The 27,277-nt window shown below is 44.1% G+C and overlaps 1 protein-coding gene across 3 annotated transcripts; it reads right to left on the bottom strand.

Moving 5' to 3' along the window:
* Positions 1–545: 545 nt before the first annotated feature.
* LOC110073490 (zinc-binding protein A33) lies at positions 546–27,277 on the bottom strand. Of its 3 annotated transcripts, none has more exons than XM_020782762.3 (7): positions 27,137–27,277; positions 26,227–26,501; positions 23,179–23,274; positions 8,548–8,781; positions 3,381–3,400; positions 2,209–2,324; positions 546–2,095 (listed from the first exon to the last, which is right to left on the bottom strand). In XM_020782762.3, exons 2-7 carry the CDS (start codon positions 26,497–26,499, stop codon positions 1,551–1,553), a joined length of 1,284 nt encoding a protein of 427 aa, XP_020638421.3. In that variant the 5' UTR covers positions 26,500–26,501; positions 27,137–27,277; the 3' UTR covers positions 546–1,550. The 3 variants fall into 3 exon arrangements, with proteins under 3 accessions (XP_020638421.3, XP_020638422.3, XP_020638423.3); XM_020782763.3 differs by lacking the exon at positions 27,137–27,277 and adding an exon at positions 26,943–27,083; XM_020782764.3 differs by lacking the exon at positions 8,548–8,781.

The raw sequence follows: 27,277 nt of genomic DNA, 5'->3' as shown, positions 1-27,277 counted from the left end.
TTTCTCTTAAGGGTGAACTTCTTCTACACATAGAATCAACAAGACGTTGCCTAGTGAGTCCTTTAAAAAGAGGAACAGGTGGGGAAGCAACAAAGGCAGCAAGTACTGCTGTACATAAAAACATGGAAGAGCAAGCCTTAATCAGACTTTTCAGTATCACTCAGAGGGGAAAAGCCATTGCATTATTCAGGTTTCCTTGTCTATCCACTGAACCTGATAAAGAAAGGCAGTTACGTAGTAGTCCAATCTTGCAAACAACTAGGTAGGGGTGGTGCCATGCCAAAAAATGACAAACAGGTACCAACTGCTGAGCATCCATGCCTTCAGTCCATGAGGTTTTGTTAGCAGACAGAGCCCTCTGCTGGCAAACTGGGGACCCACCTCATGAACAGGAACTCTGAGAAAACAACACTTTCAGAGAAGGAAATTCCATTGCTCCTATGAAGAAATTCTTTAATGTCAGCATTAGAGGAAAGAATGATTTATCAAGCATATTCCGCAGGGCTGCAAAAACAGTGGAAACAGACTGGCAGACTGTGAACGGGTAGAGATAAGCATTTTTAATGTGATAATGTAAAATATACATTTTATTGTAATGAAAACAAACTGTTGACTGTACAGCCTTGCACATAGGATCATTGGAAGACAAGTCCTCTGACAAATAATACACATACTTCTGTGCCAGATCTTCTAGCTATTGGATACTTTTGTAATCTTTTCTTTCAGCAGTTTTATCACTGTAGGATAGCTCTTCCACTAGAATGGACTTTCTCTTGTAAAGCACTGAGCATTTCCCAGGAATATTTAAGCCTTCCTCCATTAAATTCTACTCTGTTGCCTAGCACAGGGGCAACCCTGGTCTCCCAAAGATGATGACAGAAGTCATAGCAGGTTCTACCACAGCTTCAGCCATGGTCCTGGTGGTGGACTGTGCATCTCCCACCCTAGGGTTTGCCTAGCTATGCACGAAAGGCTCATCATTATACTTATTTGGGCCACGTATCTTTCTCATGCAGCTGAATGAAATGACCACACAGCGAGTCATAAATTACACGGCCCTTCTGTATACTAAAAAATGGCTACCAAGCAGAAGGCATCGGAGGGGGTGGGGAAAAAGAAATACTCTCACAGTTAAAAATATGTATTAGGGTTTTGATAATTTCTTTTAACAATCAGCCTTCTTATTTTTATTGCTCGTACCATGTCTGTCACTTTCTTTGGTCAAAGCATATCTGAGACGTATTGGTCCTATGAAATAAAACCCTAAGAGTGCTTATCTTCTCATCTCAGAGGAATAATCTCTTGGCACAAAATTTGTAAATTCCCCTTTAAATTCCCAGTTTTAGCTGGGATCTGCAGGATGGACTCTATGACATAAGTACTGCATGCCCCATAAGCACAGAGGCAAAGAGGAACCAGTGGAGATACATATGCAAGCAAATGTTCCTTGTTAATGGCGCTGAGAGCAGATTGCAAAGGCTGCAATTGCAGGCACTCAGGAAGGGATCCAGTATCCTGCTCAAGGCAGTCGGATGCAATCCGCTGCATTCTTACAGGTTCAGACGGCAGATCCTTATGGGTTCTGCATTCCTCTTGCCACTGCTGAGACAAGTGCTGAAGAAAGGATAGAACTTGCATGCCCTGACCTGGTGAAAGGCGAAGAGAAAGGACATGTCCTCAGCGTCATAGAAAGCTACCTTATTTGCCCCACAGTCCAACAGGATCCCAACTTTCTTCAATGAACGGCGAGGCTCCAGGCGCACCCAAGGAGTGGCTGCGGCCCAATACTGAGCGGGTTCTCGCAGCCGTACAGCCCAGTAGCCATTCTCTGGACACAGCTTGACTCTGGCTGTCCGGTCCACAGAGTCCGCTGCCACCCCGAGATCCCACTTGGTCTTGTTGCCCACCCAGACCTCCCAGTAATGCCTCCCGCTCTCAAAGGCTGTCTTCCCCAGCACATTCACACTCTGCAAGAACCGGCTAGGGCTTCTGGGCACGGGCTGGCGCTTCTCACTCTCTGTCACCGCTGTCAGGTCGTTGGAAAGGATGAGATTTGGGTGGGCTGTTTCTGGGTCCAAGGTCAAAGGGGCAGGAACTGTCAGGAAGAGAACACATTACCTATAGATAGGGTCTTGCAAAGCGTTCCTGAGATTCACAGACTCTCCTCTGGCCCTTTATCCCCAGGCCTACTGCAAAGAAGAAACTCACCTGGGCTGATGGATTTCAGCATTCTTCTCCAAAATATGTACTGCAGGGGCCCATCATACAGGTCCCTGTGGCGCTCTGTGCTAAAACCACTCAATGCCTCCACTTGTACTGCTGGCCTGAGACAAAGAGAAAAGCACAAGCAAAAGAGGATTCAGATTAAGAAATGCCAGGGCTTCACAATGCACCACAACAGGAAAGAAATGTTTGAGACATTTTCTTTCTAATGTGCTGTAACACATTTACTGCACTCAAAGTATTCTTCAGCTCTGTGCTTAAACAATGACCTTTCAGTGCTACAGAGGATGATGGCACTTTCAAAAGAAAGGGTCATTAAGTGGTTACGTGAGTGACCAATTCATTGCACCTTGCTTCAACCATGTCAGAGCTTTTTCACAGTACTGCAAGTGGGCAACGATAAATTTAGCTTCTACTGTAATTCCTCTTAACTTTACATCTTACAAAGTTTTCATTAAAAAAAATACACACACAGGGTTCCCCCACCCCTATTCATCCAAGCACCACCTGGAAAGCCTCCCATCAAAGAGCACCCTCCCATCTCATGAACTGCCTTGGATTCAGACAGAGCAGTTTTGGCAGCTCTGCCATTCAAAAGGGCAAAGATGGCTTCAGGCAAGCCATCCGCCAGCCTGGTGGCTCACCAAGGTCACCTAGTCCTGTAGCTCAGGACTACAAAAACAGGAATGCTGTAAAATATGTAGCAGACAACAACACATAGGAAGTGACTTGCTTTGAGGCTGGTGACTTGCAGAATTTGCAGACCTGTCTTAAGCCCTTTTAGAGCGCCAAAGCTCTTTGAGTGTCTTGGGGGAAAAAAAGTACAGGAGAATCCACAAAAACCATTTATTCCTAGGCTTCCTTATCAGTACCATCAGTTTTACAGCTCAACCAGCCTTCCAAACAGCACATCTCTGTATGCTGCAGTACCCAGGGCTCATAAGGCAACAGAACAGAACAATTCACATCTCTCACTTAAGCTACTTGCTAGTTTCTCTCCAAATTGTTTATTTCTCATGTTTTAAATGCTATAGTGGTAATACTCTCCTTAGTCCCAGCTCAAAGGGGGAGAAAAGGCCCGAAACATTCTGCTGTAGTAGAGGTGAGATAAGAGGCTCAAGAGAGGGAATCAGCTTTTTTTCTTTCCAGACACGTACCTAATAGCCATGTTTTCAGTCTGAAATAAAAAGGAGAGAAAATTAACAAACACTTCACTTAATCTCTATGCAGCTGCTCAAGTAAATTCTATGAGGTTCTTTCTTATCTCTCTACTGACAGAAACACAATGGAAACAAAATTATAAACAATTTTAAGCAGAAGCTGGTCCCCACGGGGTTTGGCTTGGTGCTGTGGCAAACAGGAGGTTGTGTAAGGTAGTGCTGTGGAAGGGTTGAACTCTATTTTCAGTCAAATCTAGTCAGCCTGGCCAGTGGTGTGGCTTGCATGGAACAGTATTTCATCCACACCTGGAGGGTCAACAAGTCCAAACTCCTGCTTTAAGTAGAAGAGGGAAACAAAGTAGGCTCTCCATTCCTCCGTAATTCAACACATATCAAATTCATCTCAGTGAAAATGGGAAGACCTTTTCTGTCTTCTTTATCTGGAGGGACATGGCTGGAATTTGGACTACGTTGCTGTACACACGTACTGTCATGCTTCCAGGCAAGGTATCACGTAAGTACCCGCAGCCCTTATGCCCAGGCCTTTCCTTTATGATCTTTAATACAATTTGCTGGAACTTAGTAGAGCTGGCTGAGTGCTGTGAGCCAGTGGTCAGAACAAGTAATAGCCAAGTACAGGTAAATGTTCCGCGTCCTTGTATGTCTGTGCAGATTCTCAGTCATCCAGGTGCCACACTCTCTCCCCTGGAGGCATAGCTGCAATTCCTTCTCAGTGGTGTCCACCTCATGTTTCTCCCACTAATCGAGGGAGTGTGTGTCCTGTGGCCCACCTGCAACCACCTCTTTCTTTCAAGCAGCTGCTAGGACTGAGACAGAAACACCCAGGGCTGAGGCAGGGACACTGATAGTCTTTTACTCCTGCAACATGTCCCACTGCTGTGCTTCCCAGTTCCAAGGGTTCACTGCTCCCATAGGTCTGGAGGCCCTTCTCTCTCCTTCCATTGGTCCCCACCTTGTCTGTCTGAGAGTTGTTTCTATCCCCTGGGCAAGTCGCCACATCTCCCCTGCCCTTTCTTCCTCCATCTGGTCTTGGGCAATGGGAGGTAGTGCAATGAGCTTATTTGGCCTTTGGGGGCTGCCCTGCTTCATGTCCTGCCCCAGCCCTTGTGGTAGCAGATGCAACAGGGACACAGCATGTCTTGCTGCTTCTCTTTCCAGGACCCCCTTGTTCAGTTCTGGAGAGGGTGATCTCACTCTATCTAGATATGGTCTTTGGTCCCCTAGTGAGTTTCTCCAGGGTAAGAGCAGGACAGGGCTGTCTGTGACCTGACAGACATCAGTATGTCTTTAATTCTACTGTGCACCTTTAAGATACTCAGGCAAACACTTTATTTTTATGCGCATAGTGTGTATTTATTTAATTTAAATGTATTTGTATTGTACTTCCCTTTTGCCCCTTACTATACTTCGCTCCTTGGCATCTCCTTTCTTGGGGACTGGAGTGCATATTGAATGTTTCCAGTCTGTGGGCCATTGCTTTGTTTTCTATATATGGTGGCACATTTTTATTAGGATTTTAATAGTTTGAAATACAGTGCTGCCCCGCTTGACGATTATCCCGCTCCATGATGAACTCGCTTCACGATGAGGTTCTTGTGATCGCTATTGTGATCGCAAAATGATGATTGAATGGGGAAAATCTGTTTTACGATGATCGGTTCCCTGCTTTGGGAACCGATTCTTCGCATTACAACGATCATAAACAGCTGATCGTCGGTTTCTCAAAATGGCTGCCCGCTGTTTTCCGGACCTATTTCCAGAAGACAACGACCGAAAATGGCTTTCCCTATGGAGGATCTTCGCTGGACGATGAGGTATTTCGCCCATTGGAACACACTGAACCGGTTTTCAATGCATTTCAATTGGGTTTTTTTCTTTCACTTGACGACGATATTGCTTAACAGCAATTTTAACGGAACGGATTATCATCGTCAAGCGGGGCACCACTGTAGTTCAAAAACTGCAGAATCTTTTTCACATGTAATTCTTGCATCTCTTACAATTCTTTAGTATATTTCCCCTATCTTCTGCGTTTTATCCTGATCAGATAATGTTCCCCTGTTGATCCTCCAGCACCTCTATTCTAGATTGAAGTTTCTGTTTGATTTCTTGGATTTTAAGGAAGAGATCTCTTGTTTCTCCTCTTTTGTTCTTTTCTATTTCTTTGCATAGATTATTATAATATTTCTTTGCCTTTATGTGTCAGTTGCCGAAACAGTGCATTGAGGATTCTGAACCTATTTCTATCACCTCTTACTCTTGCTTCTTGCCTGTCCTTGACAATTTTAAGTTTCATCAATCACCCATCTAGGCTTTGACCAAAGCAACTGCTTTTTTGCTTTGTTCCTTGATAATATCTCTGATTTCAATCCAAATTTCTTCTGGTTCATGGCTGGTGGCATTTAATAATGCAAATCTTTTCTTTATATGAACTTTAAATTAATCAGAGATGGTGTTCAAATCATATTTTGAACACTGGGCCATCTAGCTTAATACTATTTGTAGAAATCTTCGTTAAGATGCTACCTTCCTGGTATACTGGACTACGGCAACTATCATTTCTGAGCACTAGCCATGTTGGCTGGATCTTCTGGGAACTGCAGCCTTAACTATTTGAAGGGCATAGGGTTTGGGATGTGGGGGCTGATTTACACTGACTGGAAGTTTTAGATCATAGGCTGTTTCCCAGGCCTACCTGGAAATGCCAGGGATTAAAACTTGTACATTCTGTATCAAACACAGACCCTAGGAAGCTTCTTGTCCCTTCCAACATCCTAAAAATATGTACCATCACAGTACCTTAAGCCATTAACAACAAAGATCCAGGATATTCACCTTTCCTCTCACCTTTAAAAAGAAAAATAGCAAGAGGAAGGGAACCATTTCTTTGCTGTGCATAACAGCATGCAAAACAAAAGTGACCAAATGAGTAACTGTGTTCTGCCATTTTCCAGGACTAATGCTATAGACTTCTGAAGCCCACTCCATGCTTTGGGACTACATGCCCACGGTCAACAGCACAACTGTATTACAACGGCATCAAGTGAGTCCCTAAGTCAACACTCACTCCCAGTATCGTTTAGATCTCAAGCACTTTGGGTTTTCAGAGCATGAACAACATCCTGTAAGATCAGATTTCTTCTCATGCAGTTCCTTGCAAAAGGGCCTCTGCAATAATTTAGTTGAATAATCATGGAAATGTAACTATGGCAACTGTGTAAAAATATCACATTAAAGAACTTGAATGAAGCTGGAAAGAGCTTGCTCTTTATTCAGGGTGGGCATAGGGGGAAAGCAGCAGCTGGAAACATATGTTTTACCTCTTTCCCCACCCCCAATAATAAGAGCAAGAAGAGGCAAAGGGGGGGGAGTGGGAGGAGTGGGAGGAGAGCAAGAAGGGATGGGGAGCCAAGCAGATGGGGGCTGCCACTAGAAAGGCAAAACAGAAATTTAACAGTGGGGTGGCCATGTTAGCAAAATGGGGAAAGACTCTCGTGGCACCTTAAGGACTAGCAAGTTTAATTTGGCACAAGCTTTGGCAGGACAGCAGCCCTCTGCATCAGAGATCAGATTCACGAAATGGGCTGCTGGGCGTGAAAACTTATCCAAATAAACCAGAAAATCACATTCTATGAGAGCATTATGTTGAAAAAAATGACAGAGACTTGTTGAAGAACAGCTGAGGTACAAGGTCAGTAAAATGTACTTTTTGGCAACGGACAAAGTTTCCAGGCCTGTTTAATATATAGAATGACAACTCTGAAAGTATTGTCCTATTTCTCTTTCACTCCCTCACTGTTTGTCACACACAGAGGCACTATGGGCCAATTCCCTAAACAGTTCCTCCCATCCCTGCTCACCTGAACCTCTTCCCCACGTCTCTCACAGATGGGACTTACTTTATAGGACAAAAAACATAGGACTTTTCCTGACACTTTTTTAAAAAAAAAAGTGTGTGTGTGTGTGTGTGTGTGTGTGTGTGTGTGTGTGTGTGTGTGAGAGAGAGAGAGAGAGAGAGAGAGAGAGAGAGAGAGAGAGAGAGAGAGAAGAACATGGGGTGGGGAACTCCCAAGTCCATATAAGACATGTTTTAATCTCTCCACCTGTTGTCTAGAATTTCTGTATTTGCTTAAAAGAAAACAAGCATTGCTCTGCTCTTCTCAATTCACATCTATGAAATCCATTCCCCTAGAGTGCTTTCGCTGGCACCCATCTAACAGCCCTTTCTCTGCCAGCTGAAGATATTTTTATGATGTAGCTCCTATTCTGATTTCATACGCTGTACTATTTTTATTGTTTGCTCCTGGTTTTAGGACCACTCTTATTATGTGCTTTCTTCAGTCATCGCTTCATAATGCCCACTATCATTTTAAATATATACTGCACAATGACGAGAGAACTCTGGTCATCTGGCGGTATAAAAGCAAAAGCAATCAATCAACAATAAATGCATATAAAAATAGATACAAAATGATACTGTGACAATCGTCCCATGTCACTCAGGGCATTCATAGTCATGAGCTGATTTGCATGAGAGGACTGGAGAGGCTGAGTCAGCAGATATATGAAGGTTTGGCGGGAGAAGGAGGAGTCAGATAGAGACTGGAATGAGATCCAGATAGAGATAAAGGCTGGTTAATCAGAGAGAGAGGGAACAGATACTCAGTGATAAGGCTGGTTAAGAAAATAGGTAAAGAAGGTGGTAATGATATTGCAAGAGAAAAGTATGTACTGAGAGACCTGTTAATGATTTGCTTGTGTACAATGTTTATCTGAAGAAATTCTGTTATTATTAAATCTGCTTCAGTTCAATAAATAAGTTCAGTTTGTATTCACAAGACAATGTTCTGAGAAACGTCATTTATATTGTGGGTTGAGGTAATCCACTGGTGGTAGTGAGAGGAAAACACAACGTGAGCCTTTGTGAGGGCAAAACACGCAGGTACCAGAAGGGTGAACGTCACAGATACATTTGTAAATAAACTCATGAAAATCTATAGCATTATGAGAGTAATACATGCTTGAACGGCTGGGGAGAGTGAAGAATATGATTAATCAATCAAGTGGGAAGGTGCAGATCTCACTCTTGCCCCCATTTCTCAAGCTCCATCCCACATCTAATTTCCAACTCAACAAGCCTCACCTCCAGTAGCAATGAACTCCCCAGTTGGTCAAGCTTCTGCTGTATGCGCTCCATATTCTTCTTTAAATCAGAGATGCTCTCCACTAGTCGTGCAGAGTCTCCTTCCAGTCTCATCAACCACTGCTCTTCCTCCCGGGCCAGTTCCATCATCACAGTTCTTTCCTCCTCTACCAGGATACGATGAAGATGCTCAAAGGTTGCCCGAATCTTTGAGTTCAGCTCAGTAGACGTTTTCTGGTAAGATGCAATTGTTGCAAGAAAGAGCGGGAATGTGAAAGTAATATACTCAAGTGCATCTACAGAGCTGTCTACGATTCAAAACAGACGACAGAGCTAAATCTTTTACAGGATGGAAAATACAACATGTCTTTGGTCAAAGAAAGAATGCTGTATCGGACTGTATCTTTTCTAAACATGAAGCATTTCCATCAATGATTAGTTGTCTCCTCTTCACTGTGTGCAGCTACATAAACTCCACACTAGTAATTTTTTACTATGTTTAACTCTGGAATTGATATCCTTGCTCAGAAACTATAATGCAGATGATACTATCAACCCATTACATTACAATGATGTTTAGTCCCATTTTCTTTTATTTATTTTTGGTGATTATTCATCTCTATAATTGTAGTAGCAGTCTCTGCACTGTGGGTGGACACAGCACTTATTAAGGCATTTCAGAGTTATTTCAACTTTAAGTGGAAGCTTCCTTGAAGCACTGGGTAGATTTTTCTGTGGTCACTTTGTTTCACTGCATTTCTACTGTTATTTAATACTCATTTATTACTGTATAACATTACAAATGATCAGAAGTCAGAAGCAGCAAGAAAAATGCCTGCTCTTTCTGTTCTCTTCCAAGGCTTTCTGCAAGACTCTCCCTTTCTTCCATGAGGTAAACTCTGACTTTCAATATGCTCTTTAGAAAAAGATGGAAATGCACTTTACTGTCTACAAATTTCCTTGAAGATAAGAAAAAAAACATTGCCTCCCTCTCTCCATGCTTGTTAGCAACCAGGGAATAGTTCTGCAGAAACATTTATTTTTATTTATTTATTTATTTATTTATTTGATTTGTATCCCGCCCATCTGGTAGGTCAGTACCACTCTGAGCGGCTAACATAAAATATACAAATTATAACAGCATAAACCAAAAGTATCAAATGTCAATTAGCAAAACATAATGAATCATAAATAATAACTAAAAAAGAAGAGAAAAGTAAATTAAATTAAATTAAACGCTGGCAGGAGGGAAGGCCTTGATATAAAGCCAAGTTTTTAATTGAGTTTTAAATGTGCCCAGCGAAGGGGCCGCGCGAATCTCAGGAGGGAGATTGTTCCAAAGGCGAGGAGCCACCGCCGAGAAGGCCCGGTTTCTTGTCTTCTCTCTCCGGGCCTCCCTCGGCGTCAGGCCCCTCAGCCTCACCTCCAGGCTCGCGCGGGTGGTTCGGGTAGAACTTGGTGGGTGAAGGCGTTCCGCCAAGTATCGAGGTCCCAAACCGTTTAGGGCCTTATAAGTGAGCATTAAGACTTTGAAGTCGATACGGAAACAAATGGGCAGCCAATGCAGTCTAGCCAGAATGGGAGAAATATGATGGTATTTTCTCCCACCGGTGAGAAGTCTGGCTGCTGCATTCTGCACCATCTGAAGTTTCCGTATCAGCCTCAAAGGTAGCCCCACGTAGAGCGCGTTGCAGTGATCTAATCTTGAGATTACGAGTGCGTGTACTAAGGTAGTGAGGGCCCCCGTGTCGAGGTAGGGCCGCAGCCGGGCAATCCGCCAAAGATGGAAATAGGCGGAGCGGACAACCGACGTCACCTGTGTTTCCATGGTGAGCGTCGGGTCCAAGTGTATGCCCAAGCTGCGGACCCCGCTCGCCGGGGCCAAGGCCGCCCCCCCAAAAGAGAGAGGGCCAACCAGGCCACCAACCACGGGGGGCCCCACCCTCAGGACTTCCGTCTTGTCCGGGTTCAGCCGTAGACCATTTTCCTGCATCCATTCCAGTATAGTCTCCAGGCAGCGCTGAAGGGTCAGGACGGCATCACCTGCAGTTGGCAAAAAGGAGATATAGAGCTGAGTGTCATCAGCGTACTGGTGACACCTCGCTCCACACCTCCTGATGACCCCCGCTAGTGGCCTCATATAGATGTTAAATAACATTGGGGAGATAATCGAACCCTGTGGAACCCCACAATTGGAGCTCCACGGGGCCGAGACCCTCTCCCCAAGCTGAACTCTCTGGGGACGGTCCTCCAGGAAGGAACGGAGCCAGGCTAACGCCTGGCCACCGATTCCCAACTCGGAGAGCCTCCCCAGGAGGATACCGTGGTCGACGGTATCAAAGGCCGCCGAAATATCGAGGAGGACCAACAGAGACAGTTTGCCCCTGTCGGCCTCCCTCAGGAGGTCATCATACAGGGCGACCAATGCCGTCTCTGTCCCGTGGCGCGGCCTGAAGCCCGACTGGAATGGGTCCAGTGCATCTGTTTCATCCAAGAGCGCCTGAAGCTGGTCTGCCACCACCCTCTCCACCACTTTGCTCATGAAAGAAATATTGGCGACGGGCCTATAATTGCCAATTTCGTCCGCCGCCAAATTAGATTTCTTTCGTATGGGCCTAATGAGTGTCTCCTTGAGGGCAGATGGAAATCTGCCCTCAAGGAAAGACCCATTTATTATAGCTGTGGCCCATTCAGTTGTTTTCGGCCTGGCTGCTTTGATTAGCCAGGCCGGGCAAGGGTCCAAGGAGGAGGTGGTGGCCCGACAGCGGTCAAGCGCTCTGGTCACAGAGTCAGGTGTAACTGGCTGAAAAGAGTCAAGAATAACCGGGCAAGACGGAGCGCTGGACATCTCAGCTCGATTCACTGTATTTAAAAAGGGAGAGAGCTCCCGGCGGATGGCCTCCACTTTAGCTTTAAAAAATGCCGCAAATTGGTCCGGAGAAAAACTAGGGGGAGGCCGATCTCCCGGGCCAACTCCGGATAGGTCGCGTACTATACGGAAAAGTTCCGCCTGCTGGTTGGATGCTTCGCTTATCCGGTTAGCGAAGAATGATCTACTAGCAGCCTTCACCTTACTCAGGTAAAGGTTAGTTGCGACCTTGACGGCTATCCAGTTATCGTCCGTCGGATTCTTCCTCCATCTACGCTCTAGCCTTCTCCTTATTCGCTTCATCGCCCGGAGCTCCTGGGAAAACCAGGGCGCCGGACGTGTTCTGCGTCGGAGAGGGCGTTTGGGCGCGATCGTGTCTACTGCCCGGGTGGCAGCGGTAGACCAGCTATCCACCAGAACGTCGACAGGAGCGCTAGCCAGGTCAGCAGTAATCCCTCTCATGGCATCTTGGAAACCAATCGGATCCAGTAGTCTTCGAGGGCGGGCCATAGCAATAGGCCCTTGCTCCCTGCGTGGGGGGAGAGCCACTGTGAGGTTACATTTGATCAGGTGGTGGTCTGACCATGACAAGGGGACTGACACCAGGTCCGCCACCATCAGACCACTCTCGCCCCAATTGGAGGAAAAGACCAGGTCCAGTGTGTGACCGCGCACGTGGGTGGGGCCGTTGACATGTTGGGACATGTTCAAGGAAGCCATGGTTTCCAAGAACTCAGAAGCTGGCCCAGTAACCTCTGCCTCCGCATGCACGTTGAAATCACCCAGGACTAAAAGCCTCGGGGATCCCAACAATGCCGCGGAGACAAAGTCGGCCAGCTCCGGAAGGGAAGTGGCTGGGCCGCAGGGAGCGCGGTAGCCCAGCAAAATCCCAATTCCATCCCTGGCCCCAATCGACACGTGAAGGGCCTCTAGACCAGGCCTTACCGCCGAGGAGCGCCTGGTAACCTCCAAGATGGATTTATATACAATGGCTACTCCCCCCCCCCGCCCTTCCAGTCTACCCTGGTGCTGGACATCATAACCGGGCGGGCAGATGAGAGCCAGAGGAGGACCACCCTCCCCATTAAGCCACGTCTCGGTTATGCATGCCAGGTCTGCATCCTCCTCCAGAATAAGATCTTGAATTAGCTGGGGCTTATTGGATACAGACCTGGCATTCAACAGCAGCAGAGTTAGAGTGGAAGGCTGGCTGAACTGGTTACCTCGATTCTGGGGGTTGGTCACAGCCTCAGAACAGTGAACAGCCTTCAAACATCTGTTCACCGTTCTACTAACACGAGTGGGGGCTGCGCCAACGCCATATCGCCCTACCCATAACCACAGAGATGTTGAAAGGCCCCTTGCTGGTCAAACAGGCCTCCCCCTCCATACCAGGCAGAATAAAGAAAGAAAGAAAAAGAAAAAAGAAAAAAGAAAAAATTAACTAATAACACAAATATTCTAATACAATTTTAAAACATATACAAAGTAAATTAATTTAAATTAAATATATATAGGTATAAATAAACATAAAAAGAATAATAGTGTTTCCCCCCCCACTCCCCAATTGGCTCAAGTCCATCCTCTAGTGGCTCGCAGCCTTGCCTTTTGGGCTTTACTGATCTTGGTAATATTATTGATGGTAGTAGATTTTTCCCAGGCTGTTTGAGTTAATGTTAAGTCCAGAGAAAGTGCCAGAGTGGAGATGTTACTCACTAAGTTGTTCAATTTATAGACAACAGGCAGCAGCGGGAACAACAAAAGCCAAATGCAATGATGAATAGTCCCTGTTTTCCCCTTTACCCTTCCTTGAAGGAGTAGCAAGATGTTTCTGCAGGTAGTCCAGGGAAGGCAGGGTAAGCAGTCTGGGGTTAGGAGCGAAGCAGGAGCTGCCCACAGGGAGCCCAACATGGCGGTCATCCAACAAGCTGAAATCAGTCAGAGAGGGTCTTCCTTCCACCGCCTCACCCCCGGAATTTCGCCTTATTTTATTCCAGCAGCAGGGACCACAAATTTCAGAAAAAACGCAAGCCCCCACCATTCACCCCGAAAGATCTCCCAATTAGGCTCCAAGCTCTAGGCTTCCAAGCCCGGGGGGGGGGTAAGCGACTAGTCACCAGCCACCAGCGGACGATTTTCCACTTCAGAAAGGCTCCTGGCCGACAAGCCCGTTCTCGGCAAACAATCCCCGGGCGATCTTAAGCTGGGTCTTCAATGGCGCGGAGAACGCTTCAAGCGGCAAGCGCCACAAACAACAAACAGCCACCTTCTTCGGACCGCAGGCACCCGAGCGTCCGAGCTGCGCCGAAGCCAGGAAGCCCAGATCGAACTCAGCACGGCTCCGCGCCTAAGCTCTGGCTCCAGCCCGCGGCCCCGCACTCAAATCGGCGGCGAGCGTTCGCAAGGTGAGGAGAGGGTCCAAGAAGTCGGGGGGAGGGGAGAAAAAGAAAAAGAGAGAAGTGGAGACGAGAAGGGAAAAAAGAAAAAAAAAAAAAAGAAAAAAAGAAAAAAGAGGATGAAAATCGCAAGAGGCAAGCCGGCGCGGCGGAGGAGAACGCTAACCGCCCGCTACCGGCGCCATCTTGGAGGTGGTTAACAAAGAAAAAGAACACTGGCCATTTCTCATGCTGTTTTTGTCCTCTAAAACTTCCTGCAAGTAAGAAAAAAACTTCACATCTCCCTTCAATGTTTTAGCAAACATGAATAACTAGAAGGAAAAGTGGGTTCTTGCTTCAGCTCTGCAGCATCCTGAATAAGGACTGAATAATAATTACATGCCGTCAAATCAAGTCTGACTTATGGTGGTCATTTCCAGAGGTTATTTTTTTTTAGGTATAAAGCATTCAGAAAGGAAATCCCTTGTTCTGCAGATGCTCTGGGACTGTTGCAGAATGCTCAAGACCACACTAACTGGCTTCTGTTCCAGAAGGTAGTACGGAGACTCAAACTCCATTGCAGCTAGGCACCCAATTTCCTGAGCCATCCAGTGCAGAAGGAGAAATGCCTGCCTTTTTCTTATCTGAATGGCTGTACTAGTGAAGGCTTTCCTGAGGCCGCCATGAAGCTCTTTCACTAGGAAGCACTGGAACTTCAACTCTGTCAGAAGGTAAGTGAAACTGTTTCTCTCCTGCTGTGTAGACAAGTTGGAGATCAATTCAGCTGAACTCAGTATGCGGGTGGCTTAAGATCAGATGCTCAGCAGAACTTGAGAAAATGCATAAAATCAACTTTATGGTGAGACAGACTTTCGAGGAGTCAGAACAGAACTTCCACAGCTAATTCTGAAGAACAGAAGATGGAAAAGGAAAATGCAGATGCAGTGCAAAAGAAGGGTGTGGAAGTATTAGTTGACAGTCTTCTCCTCAACCCCGTGTGGAATGTTCTAGCCGTTGCTCAGCAGATTTTAGACTGCTCTTTCCATTTCCAATGGCTGTTCCTACATTACTCCTGAATTCAATGGAAGGTCTTTTGTACCGTTGACAGGTTTGGGTTACTGTACAAATCTTTATTATACCTTTATTTCATTGCCTCTTATATTTCTGTATAAACACAACCATTCAGCTCCTTTCACAAGCACAAAGTAGTATTGTCAAAGAATTAGTCATTCTCATTTTTGTCCTTCTTTGGCTTTCTTTCTCTGTTTCCCTTTGACTCCATTTTAGACGGGCTGACCAGAACAGAAAGACAAAGGTCCAGGTGAAGATGTATTGGTGATGTACAATGGCATCAAGTATCTATCATTATTTGGCTTGCCTTTTTTATTCTTTAACACCACTGCACACTGAATACCGAACATTTACAAAATGAGCCTTGGTATATATTATGAGTAATTAGAGTTAATTCTGAATTCAAATTATTCCTTCTGAAATGCAGATTACTTTCCATTCACCATTATTAGGGCTGACTAGCAATACTGTACTTGTGAAACTGAGCCACCCAGGTTCTTCTAAGTATGCTGACAGTCTACAGCTTCTCTAAAATACATGATAATTACCTCTATTACAGACACACACTCATTTGTTTTATTTCATTGCTACACAACTCTGCCTGAGGTGAGGAATCTTAATTCTAATTAGGTTGCTCTGAGTTTGAAGAACAGAAGAGAATCTGGCTTCTGCCAATGGGGGTTTGCTTTTCCTGCGGGGGAGGGGGGCATATTAAGTACCAGGGGGGGGTCATGAAATGGGCTCACCAATTTGGGGGTAAGGCATTTATCTGATTTAAATGAACCTAGCCAATGGACTGGTCAAGTTGGCTCCATTCATTGACTCAAAACGTAGCAGCTGCAGACCACTGTCTCTTCCTTCTGGTCCAAAAATAACACTTGATTCAAACTTCCTGAACTACAGCAGGAAGAATTTATTGCACATTAGATGTAACTACACACCCAAGATTCTTAAAGCCAATGAATGTTTTGAATGTGAATTTTGTATTTCATTTTGTATTTGATTTCCCCCCCTATGTCTGAAGAAGTGCACTTGGTCCATGAAAGCTCACATTAAAATACAATAGTTAGTCTTTAAGGTGCCACATATTTTTGTCCTGTTTTTGTTATTGTTTTGTTTTTGATTTTGCCTGATATAATGCTCCCTCGTTACAACAGCTTCAATGGCTGTCATTCCATTTCTGGGCCCAATTCAACCTGCTGGTTATGACCTATAAAGCCCGATACAGCTTGACTGCATGCTATAGGAAGGACCTCCCCATATAATCCCCACCCCAGTCTTCGAGAGAAGCTCTTCTCTTGGTCCCACCACTATCCTAGGCACATCTGATAAGGACCCAAGAGAGGGCATTTTTGCATAGGCTTGCAGCCTCCTTGCCTCACAAAGCTAGCCTGGCTTCCTCTTTTCACTGGCAGAGGAAAGCCTTCATTTCTAAAGTTGGCTTTTGTCCTCTAAATGCTCTTGCAGGATTCTATTTTTTTCAGTAGAGGGATGTGGTATAGTTTTAACAGCATATTTTTATCAGAATTTTAAATTTGTTTAAACTTGTTTTAACTAATGATGTTTTCAACACTGTGTTGCTTTAACCATATTTTAATGTTAATGTTTTCATTTATTGTGATTTTAAATATATGCTTTTTAGTTGCTGTACTGAAGCTGTTTTCCTTTATCAGAATAAAGATGGGATATAAATTAAGTAAACAAATAAGCAAATAAATAAATAAGCTTTGAGAAAAAGCAAGTATCTGAAAAGCAGGATAAAAAAAGCTGTAAGTTCATGTCCAGGCAGGACTTGCCACTGATCCCTCCCATAATATTTGCACTTTAACTGTTCCTAGCTATTCTCCCTGCTCCTGTCCTGCTTTTCAGGTATACCTGTATACACAGTTGTAGGGAAGGTGTAGCAGCTGTAAAGAAGTTATAAAGTACTGGTGTTTCTGACAGGACTCGGCAAAAACACCGGAGAGGTTCAGATGGAACAGCAAATCCCCTATCCCTATCTCTGCTGCTCCTCTCATATCAAGATGCATACCATCCAGTCTGGTCAAAGTACCTCTTTTCTCTAACAGTAACAAGAGAATAATAACAAATGAAATATACTGTACCACAATTTCCTACCCAAAATCACAGCACCACAAATCACCTGCCTAAGTCAGTAGTTTCCACTCTACGAAATGGCAGGGCCATTCCTGATTTTCTTTGACAATGTCAAAGACATTCTTTCCCTGGCTCTGCATGACCACCAGCCCAAACCCATCAGTCTCCTTACTACAGCTGAACATTTCACTTGATTTTACATCCTTACTCAGTTCCACTCTTTATTTCAACACATGCTGACTATGCATTTTTTATCTGATTCTCCAAATATAAATTTCTGGTTTCCAAAGTTTGGAACAGGTGGGGAAAACCTAGTTTATCCTTATTTCAGCCCTTGAACTTGTGCACTCCCCTTTCACTTACAAAAGGGCAGTCAAAGCTTCTGCTTTCAGTTTTGTCTAAACCAGAGTTTCCTATTATGCACGGATTTAGCCAACTGGGTCTATTTGGTAAATTGAAACGAATCACGATACCACATTGTGGTTTCAACTTGTTTTGCTTTAATTAATGTTCAAATAAATCTATTTCCAAACTCCTGCTAATACATGTTCTTGTTTTGTGCCATCAATTTGGAACTATAAGTAACTGAGGTATTTAAGGAGTGTTTTTACCAGTTCCACACGCCCCCCGGTGAATTTCCATGTCCAAATGTGGATTCAAACTCAGGCCTCCTGAATCCTAATCTGTCACTTTATCCACTACACCACTTTGGGTATCCATCTACTAACTCATACCAGCAGGAAACTGGGGTTCAGTCAATTAAAACTAGAAGTGTTTACTCTCTTCTAATAGGAGAGATGACACAGTTCACTTGCAATCTTTAGATCTACTTTCCCTAAGCTAGTGGCCTCTTACATATTGGACTAAAATTCCCATCACCAGTGACCACTGGCCACACTGCTTGGGGTTGATGGCGGTTCTAATCCAATATATGTGAAGGACAAGGCTGAAGAATTTTGCTTTAAACGATCATCCAAATGCAGCTGTTAAATTTTTAAAAAGGCTAAAATCATGATGGCATAAATCTATGCTATATAAACCCCCCACCAAAATTCCCTCTAATTTGCAGCCCCACTGCATGGGAGCCTTGCCCCGTGTGCACAAGGGGTATGTGTTTCCATCTAAAAAGAGAACTAAAAAGGCATCAACACTGGCTGCCGATGCACAGCCCTGATGGACCTCTGCACATGCACACAGCTTAGAGGGAACATTGATTCCCCCACACACACACACACACACAAGACACACAGACATAAACACATACAGACACGCTTCAGGCTCTGAGATTCCTTAGGGATCCCTTTTGCTCTGAGGAAGCTTTTGGGAGGCTCGGTATATGGAAGGAAGCCTTTAACATTGGAAAACCACTTTGGGAGCCTTGGAACCTGAAAAGGGGTGGGGATAGAAAGTTTTCAATTTAAGCAAATTAAACAGATCAGTTGAGGGATGATGGTGATGCCATCCAGCTTGAATGATGTAACAGGACTTTACACTAACAGGACTTCAGCCAATAATTTATTTTTAACTAAAACAGTTTTCTGGGGTGAATTCCAGTTTTTACTTAGACATCAGGATAAATCTGCCAAGGTGACTGGACCAGAGAAGACAGAGGCTGTTGTTAGGAAACAATAGTGGCAGGTGGCACTTCTAGTCTGCTGCGAGCAGCCTACAAGTTGTTTTTCTGCCATTCTCTGTGAGACACAGATAAGAATGCGCCTATGCTCTATTACAAGAACTGCCACCAAGTTCTGTAAAAGCAAATGCCACAGTGAGCAACCACCACACATTATCTGCCTCCTGGATGCTTTTTCTTTCGCTGAAACACTATTATTGATATAGACCATTACTCAAGTGTGCCACAGTTCCAGTAGCACTTTCTGCAAAATAAAATAAAAATTTAAAAGGGTAACTTGTCTCTTATTAATCTATGCCATTAGGAAGTCTAGGTTTTCTAGTTACGGGTTGTTTTTTATACCAGTATTCTAGGCACCCTCTACTTCTGTTGCATTAAGCGTGCTTGAAAAGGCACAAAGCACTCAGAAACATCACTAAAGGCTGGAATGTTAAAAAGCATGTATGCCTGCTTGGAAAATGATTGATGTCATTCAAATGTATGAGAAATTTTAATATGGCAGTTATTGTTACATATCCAACATAAAATCAAGAAAAAATGAGACATGCAATGTGGGGGTGCTCTTTTAATCACAGGCTGGCAACTCTGTAAAGGAAACGCTTGTCCATGCTGGATGTCAGCTGCTTTTAGCCATCACTTAACCATCTGACTCCTGTCTAGGATTTGCCTTACCAGCTTATTAAGCTCCATTAAGTGCTCACATTGCCAAATGTCTAACATTTCCTTTACTGTCATTTCTCTTATCTGAGTGTTAAAGGGCTCCTTGTTTTTGAAAGATCTGCAAGACAAAATCTTGAATTGGCCCATCAGTGTTTCCTCCTGACTTAGAAAACCAAATGAACCCATATGAATGAAAAACATCACAGAAAGTCACTTGTGCCAAAGATGTTCAAAGTGCCTATACACAGAATTGGGAAGATAAGACCCAAGCTAATTTCAGCTAGTTTTCTGGCTTCATTCAAAAGTCTCTCCGACTGGCAAGATTATACAGTAGACTGATGACACATACACACAAATGCTTGGTTTCAACCATTCTGTTCATCAAAGTAGGGTTGCCACCCCTCTGAGAGGAGTGAACAGCTATCCTTACTCCCAATTGGAAGTGGGAGATGTTTGCAGCAATGGTCCAGGTGGTGATTCCCACCATTTCACCATGGCAAGCTGCCACCTACAATTTGTTGCCTAACTAGCCAAAAACTGCACACTATAAGTCACTTAGCACCTACTTTTCGATCAAGATACTGTACTGGGTGCAACTTCAATTTTATTTTATTTTAAAATAAAGTTAGATAGCAAGAAGTATGAATCTGTGAAGCCCATGCCAGTAGTACTAGGCTAAGAAGACAAACATAGTATAGTCACTAGTTTATCTCGCTAATTTCCTACAATTTCTAAGGCACAGTTCAAGGTTTGAATCTACAACACCTAGAATAATTCGCTTTCTACAGACCAAAGAGGCGACTTCATGACATTCTGTCAAGAACAAAATCGAGCAAATGGTGATCCACACACTGAAACACAATGTACATCACAGTCCAGTACACTTTTTGTATTGAAGATACATTGCATCTTAAAGTCCCATTTGAAACATGGATAATTTCAAACCAGAAAAGAATTGGAATTGGTGAATGGTGGGGGAACAGGATTATGCTCTTCTAGGGTTGTTTGCTTGTTTCCAGTTTTTCTGCATGACTGCCTTCTTTATCTGATCTCGTTTGTACGTGTGAGACTACAACACCCATCAGTCCAGACAGTGTGGCTATGTTATTTAGGGACGCTAGATGCTGTAGTCAAATATATCGAAAGAATATCAATTTAGGGAAGGCTGCTCCATGCATTCCTTAAAGCAGTGGTCGGGAAACAGGGGTAAATTACCCGTAATGGGGTAAAAGTGAAAATCCTGGGGGTAATGAGCAGAGCGCTACCCCCTCCCTCCCACCCCCACCCTCTGCAGCCAAACCTCCCTGTTACTTCCTGGTCGTAGGAGGGCACTTCTAAATCCTCCCTTCTTTCAGAGATTGGAGATAAGCCTGTTTAATTGGCTGCAGCTGTGGAATAGCCCTGAGCAATCAATCAACCCGGGGCTTTGAATGACTGCTTTCTCCGGAAATGAATGCAAGCAAGCAGGAGGCGGGAAAGGATAAAGTTAACAAGGAGGGCTTCATCAGGCTTATTTAAATGTATGGAGAAAATAGAGGGAGGGAGGGAGGGTGGGTGGACGTGTGTGTGTGTGTGTTTGTGAGAGAGAGAGAGAGAGAGACTGACTCAAAACTATGAAATAAGGAACAGGCAAGGCTTGAATTAAGGCAGGAAAAAGGATGGAGGGAGGGTGGATGTGTGTTTGTGTGTGTGTGTGAGAGAGAGACTGACAAAACTATGAAAAAAGGAGCAGGCAAGGCTTGAATTAAGGCAGGAAAAAAGGGTGGAGAGAGGGTGGGTGGATGTGTGTTTGTGTGTGTGTGTGAGAGAGAGACTGACTCAAAACTATGAAAAAAGGAGCAGGCAAGGCTTGAATTAAGGCAGGAAAAAAGGGTGGAGGGAGAGAGGGTGGGTGGATGTGTGTTTGTGTGTGAAAGACACTAACTCAAAACTATGAAAAAAAGGAATAGGCAAGGCTTGAATTAAGGCAGGAAAAAAGGGTGGAGGGAGAGAGGGTGGGTGGATGTGTGTTTGTGTGTGAAAGACACTAACTCAAAACTATGAAAAAAAGGAATAGGCAAGTGGATGGATGTGTGTTTGTGTGTGAAAGACACTAACTCAAAACTATGAAAAAAAGGAATAGCCGCCTAGAGTGGTCTTAACCGACCAGATAGGCGGGATATAAATAAAATAAATAAATAAATAAATAAATAAAGGCTTGAATTAAGGCAGGAAAAAAGGGTGGAGGGAGGGTGGATGTGTGTTTGTGTGTGTGTGTGTGTGTGTGTGTGAGAGAGAGAGAGAGAGACTGACTCAAAACTATGACAAGAACAGGCAAGGCTTGAATTAAGGCGGGAAAAAGGGTGGCTTCATCAAATACTGTATCATTTCCTTCCTTTCAAATCAAGGAGTAATGTTGGTTTATACAAATTTTTTTGGGGGGGGCTAAAAGGTAAAAAGGTTCCCTGACCCCTGCCTTAAAGATTAAAGAGTGGTCCTAGCTGCCTAGAGTGGTCCTATGTGAATCAGATAGGCGGGATATAAATTAAATAAAATAAATAAATAAATAAATAAATAAATAATTTTTTTAAAAAGTGATCAATAAATATTTTCAATACAGCTCCTTCAACTATGTGATCCTCAGCTATACACACTTCATCAGACATTTCTCTTCAGACTTTAGATCTTCACTATAAACTCTTGCTCCTTATCTTTGTTCCAAACAATCTTACAGAAAACCAACTGAAATTGTTTAGTTCTTGGTGTATTCAACTGAAGCACTAATGATTTTCCATTTGGGGCAAAACATGGGCTGTTCTTCCCTTTTTATTGTTTTAGAGACATGCTTGCTGGTTTTCCTGAGGAAAATACGTTAGATTCCACCCAGTATAATCTGACTTGTAAGCATGGTGTCATGCAGAAAGGTTCGAGATAATTTGTAGAGACTTGAGTGGTGTTAAAAATGTCTTGCGCTTTATGTGGTCTCTCCACTAATTCCCTTACTGATGAGCCCCCTCTGTGCAAACTCTGCAGTTAGAAGCATCCATCTTCCTTTCTGCTGAGGTACCAGAGCAGATCAATGACTATCTGGGAGATGATTAGTTTGCCTTGTGCCAACCCTGAAACAACCGTTATTTATTTGACTGTTTTATCTTTCTGCCTGTGACTTAAGAAGACCATTAATATGGAAGCTGACAAATAGCAAGACATCTCATTTACAGCCCTGATGACTGGATCAACTTTTCAAAGCTCAAACCTTGCCTTTATCTTTTTTGTACTTAACACTCTTCCAGACCTTTCTCGCAGGCAGTCAGAAGAGCAATCCAACATCGCTTTGACTTACAGGCAGCCTGTGCTGCTAATGCCACTGCCATTTCACATCTAACCAAGAAACCCCAAAAGAAAGTTTTCCTACAGAAGAAAAATTCAGAAAGTGCCACTACTAAAGACGAATTATAGTTGAACATTAAAATTATGGGGAAAAAATACTACAAAAGAATAATGTAACTTTGGGTATATCCAGACAAGGAAATCTGTACCAGTCTGGTTCACACTTAAAAGGTTCTTCTCTTTAGTGCGATCTATTTTGTCCCTTTCTTGAATGATCCTTCACATTGGAGATGTTTATTTTCCTGTAAGAAGGATCCACACAGGTCTTTGGATTACCAGTTTAGTCAAAAGCAAGGTTTACTCACAGGTAAGGAGACAGAAGCAGCAGCATGAGGGGAAAACACTGGGGTGAAGGTTGGAGACAGAAAATCGGAGAGAAAGAGGAAGACTAAATGTGAGGTGGATTCACTCAATAAAGGAAACCATAGTCTTTAGTTTGCTATACAGTATCTTAGCAAGGCTGCTAATGACAGGGCCTTTTGGAGGCCATGAAGTCATAGGATCAACATAAACTGGAAGTGATTTGACAGCATATAACAACAATTAAAAGCCATTACCGTCAGATTACGGATATTGTCTTCAGTTTCATGCCTCATTCTCATGAGTTTCTGACGCTCAGTCTGATAAGACCGAAGTGCCTCTTGGAGATGTTTCTAAGGATGCAAAGCAGGAGAGAGAGATAGGAAAAAAAAACCCCTAGAGCATTTATTCATTCAGAATAATCTCCACTATTAAGAACTTACTTGGGAAGGACATGGATGAAGCATAGCTCTCCAGATGCTGTTAGGCTATACTTCCAAGCATTAGCAGTCATTGGCTATATACACACTAGGTTTGACGGGAGTGACAACCGACATCTGGACAGCCACACTTTGCTAGCAAATCACCACCCCTACACTGCAATGAAATGCTTATGTGGGTTACTATAACCTTCAATTTTTTTCCTTTTCTTTTTGTAACGCAGTTCCCAGAGTCCCACACCATTGGTTATACTAGCTAAATGTAACACAATAGCTATGCAAAAAACATCTGGAGGGCCACAGCTGCCCCCCTCCCAGGAGAGTGTTCCAACTGATCATGGGGAAATCATGGGTGAGTTGCATTCTTTCAACTTGGGTTTTCTTATGAGGATAAGTGAGATAGCCCCTGAATGCTTCCCTAAGCTTCATAGAGGAAAATGTCAGATCTTACTGGAACTTGAGTCATGTCAACTGGACTTATTTCTTATTAGGCTGAAACATTTTACTACTCATTCAAGTAGTTTCTTCAGTATGAGGAGAGTTGGTAAGAGACCCCCTGATATATTCTCCATGTTGGTTTCACTTCCTCCTGGTCTGAACAGGCTTGTTAGATGGACAAAGGATGGCGGGTTAGTGAAAAATCCCACTTCCGCAGTCTTTCTCCACCCATAGGCATGGGTCGTTAACAGTAGTTAACAATGGTCTTTCTGGTGGGTGCAGTCCTCATCTTTCTGGACAGGACAATGGAAGAGTCTGAGACCCAGAGCTGACGTAAGAGCCTGGTCTCCTTACATGATTGAGGGTGTCTGAAAAGCTCAAAAGGATTCTTGGTACGCACCACATACTTGTGCACTTCAAACCCACAAATACACTAAGGCAGATAACCTCAGTCAGACCTTACTATTACAACTACTGTGAGGTCATCATTTTTTTCTTTCTTCCAGCAAAATGTCTATGCCTTGCCTTGCCTATTCTTCTGCTGCTACCTGAGCAACTGCTGTGCCATTAGCCTCTTTTCATTTGCTAGCTCCCTCTCTCCACCCATCCTACTAAGCTGGCTCCATCTTTGCTGTTGTTCTGCAAGCAGAAGAACTTTCTCTTCAGGAAAGCTTTCCTTTAATCACTGGCTATCCGAGTAGGGTTCTTAAAGGTTTTTTTGTGACTTACTGCTTTGAATGTGTTTTTGGTGTTGCTTGTGTTTATCATCTTTTAGTGTAGTATTTTTGCTTGATCCTTTTTAGTATTTGTATACTTATTATTTTTTAGCTTTAAATATTGTATTTTAATGATGTAAGCTGCCTAGGGTCCTTTTAAATGACAAAAGCCAGGGTAAAAATATAAATAAATAAATAAATAACAAATTCTTGCTCTCAGAGGGTCTCTACAAGAGCGAGACCTTCTGAATCTCACCAAGCAATCTCTGTGGATCTTTTCAGATCCCACAGAAGGTCCACCAAGGTTACTCTGTGATATTCGATAAGGCTTGCTGTCATATCCTAACCTTACTGATGCAAAAGTTGGGAGAGAGGGAACTGACAACTGAGAAGAGGCCAACAGAGCAGTAGCTGGTCAGACAGCAGCAGCAGCAATAGACACAAACCCATGAAAAGTGACAATGCCAGACTGGGAATTCCTCTTTATCCAATGCGCCTCTGATCAGGGGTAGGGAAGCTTTTAAATTAGGTCCGACCAGCCCCAGTGTAGTCCATGGTCAGACATAATGGAAACTGTAGTTCCCCAACACCACTAGAGCAACAAGTTCCCCCACCTCCAGGTTAGCCTCTTGTTTGTCTAGTGTCAAGAGAATATGGATCAATGATATTTGATAAAACATTTGGAAGTGCTTAAACCAAAGTTGGATGCTTGTCTGTCAGGGATGCTTTAGCCAGATTTCCTACTTTTTTGGCATCTGTTATACAGATGAACAAAAACAGGTAGGCTGTAATCTAGTTGGACAGCTATGGATCTGCAAAGTTCGCTACATTATCACCAGTGGCAAATCATTGCTGCTTAAATGTGATTTTGGGGTGCACATGACTTGTAAAACAATGCAAAGAAGCCATGTACACTCCAAAAATCCTGAAGGAAGCCTTTAACTAGCAGCCATTTACCAACGCTGCTGATGTCATCACCATAACTCAGTTGTTTAGGTATCTGTTACAGAGCCAGAGGTTGGGAGTTTAATTCCTCATCGTGCCTACTTGACAGGGGCTGGACTTGATGATCCATAAGGTCCCTTCCAGCTCTGCAGTACTAAGATTATTATTATTACTGCACAGGCGGAGCTGCCCAGCAGGATTTCAGGCAGAAAGTCTTTGCCAAAGAGCAATTTCTTTTTGCTTCAGGACCTGCAGTGGAGATTGTTTCACTGGAATTACTGACAGGATAAGAAATGGTCTCCTGATTCCAGCTCAATGGCTACCAAGCATCTGAATAAAGCACTGTGTTTTCAGCCTGTTGGAATTTTTAACACTTAAATTTAACAGAGAACTCCTTTTACTGACCCAAACATGCCTGTCCCACATCTCCCTAATATATTTTAGGAGGTACTACGTACTTCAGGAGACTTGATGTTGACTGGCCCAGATGCTCTTGATGTTGCCTGTTATTAGATACCAGACCTCCCTAAATTTTTGCTGTTCTTGTAGTTATAACCACAAACGTTTAGGTTTATATCAAACTACAATCTACCCAAACTTGGAACCTGACCGTTATCAGTCTGGCCACCTTCTTCAAATATGAGAGGTACCAAAGTCCACAATGAGTACAGAAAGGTTTGTATTACGGCTCAGCCCAAAAAGAGCAAAATTTCAAACTGCCTGGGAAAACGGATCCAGTAATTATCTTGCCATTAAAACAGCCCACCTGCATTTTTCTTCTGTAGTCTTCGGAGCTGCACCTTCGCACTTTTTCCACTACCCCAGAAACAAGGTACTGGCGGCGGAAGGACCGGGTGGGGAACTCTTGCCGACACTGGGGGCAAGTGGCCACATCGGAGCAACTGTTCCAATAGCTCTGGATGCACTCCTGACAAAAATGGTGCATGCACTCCAACATGACAGGGTTCCGGAAGAGATCAAAGCAGATGGCACAGGTCAACTCTTCCCGAAGGCTCTGTTCTTGACTCCTCTGCGCCATTCCTGCACAAACATAAAGTCAAGTCTTCAGTGCCCCTGCCACAAAGCACAGGCCCTAATTTTTCATTCTGCACCACTCTCTCTCAGCAGTCACACAGTCCCAGCAAGATATACAAGCCAGTGTCATGTATGGTTTGGGTTCCAAATTTCTAAAGGAAAAATGGCAGGGGCCGAAAATCACTAGCGACTGCCTGCTGCCCCCATGTACACACCCACCTCTTGTACTAAAGCTGCCATCTTTCATGCCTTCAGGGACATTTTTTTTAAAAAGACACTTGTATAATGGCAGCTACAAATTCAACAGGTGCCCTTTCTTGGACCAGAGATGCATCTATGGGAGAAGCACCATCTGTTGTGGGTTTTTTTTCTGCCTGAAGGCAAAAACACAGGACGTTTACAGCCAGAGAACAAGAGAGATGGGAATTTCCAGAAACCCAACAATACCAGAGCCAGCTCCTCAGCAGGTAATCTCTCTTGACAGAAATTCAGCTTTACGGTCTCCACCGCGAGGGAAGAAGCACCCGTTGAACTTCTGCCAAGAGACGCCAGCCAGGAAGCGGTGCCTCTGACGTCAAGGCAGCGGGGGTAACGGGGTAGCCGCTCTCTGGGGCCGCCACCAGGTCTGCGCCGTTTCCTACCGGCGGCCGCCAAAGTCCTTCCTTGGCCGACCGTCGTCTTTCCCGCGGCTGCTTTTGCGCTGCGCAGTTTCGCCCCCAAACGCCCCGCGAACTTCCACTTTCGCCCCTATTTTGCACCGCCGCCTTCTCCACCTCCGAAAT

This window comes from Pogona vitticeps, chromosome 2 (genome assembly GCF_051106095.1).
Source record: "Pogona vitticeps strain Pit_001003342236 chromosome 2, PviZW2.1, whole genome shotgun sequence".
NCBI classification, from domain to species: domain Eukaryota; kingdom Metazoa; phylum Chordata; class Lepidosauria; order Squamata; family Agamidae; genus Pogona; species Pogona vitticeps.
Note: the sequence above shows the minus strand (reverse complement) of the source record. Positions and strands in the feature narration are given on the sequence as shown.

What these genes read in the sequence shown, in the direction of transcription:
- LOC110073490 (XM_020782762.3), bottom strand. Translation starts at nt 26,499, where the DNA reads ATGGCGCAGAGGAGTCAAGAACAGAGCCTTCGGGAAGAGTTGACCTGT. An exon ending in ACTGAAAACATGGCTATTAG is followed by an intron (nt 2,325 to 3,380) that starts GTACGTGTCTGG and finishes TCTTTGTCTCAG; the next exon opens with GCCAGCAGTACAAGTGGAGG. An exon ending in GCTGAAATCCATCAGCCCAG is followed by an intron (nt 2,096 to 2,208) that starts GTGAGTTTCTTC and finishes TCTTCCTGACAG; the next exon opens with TTCCTGCCCCTTTGACCTTG.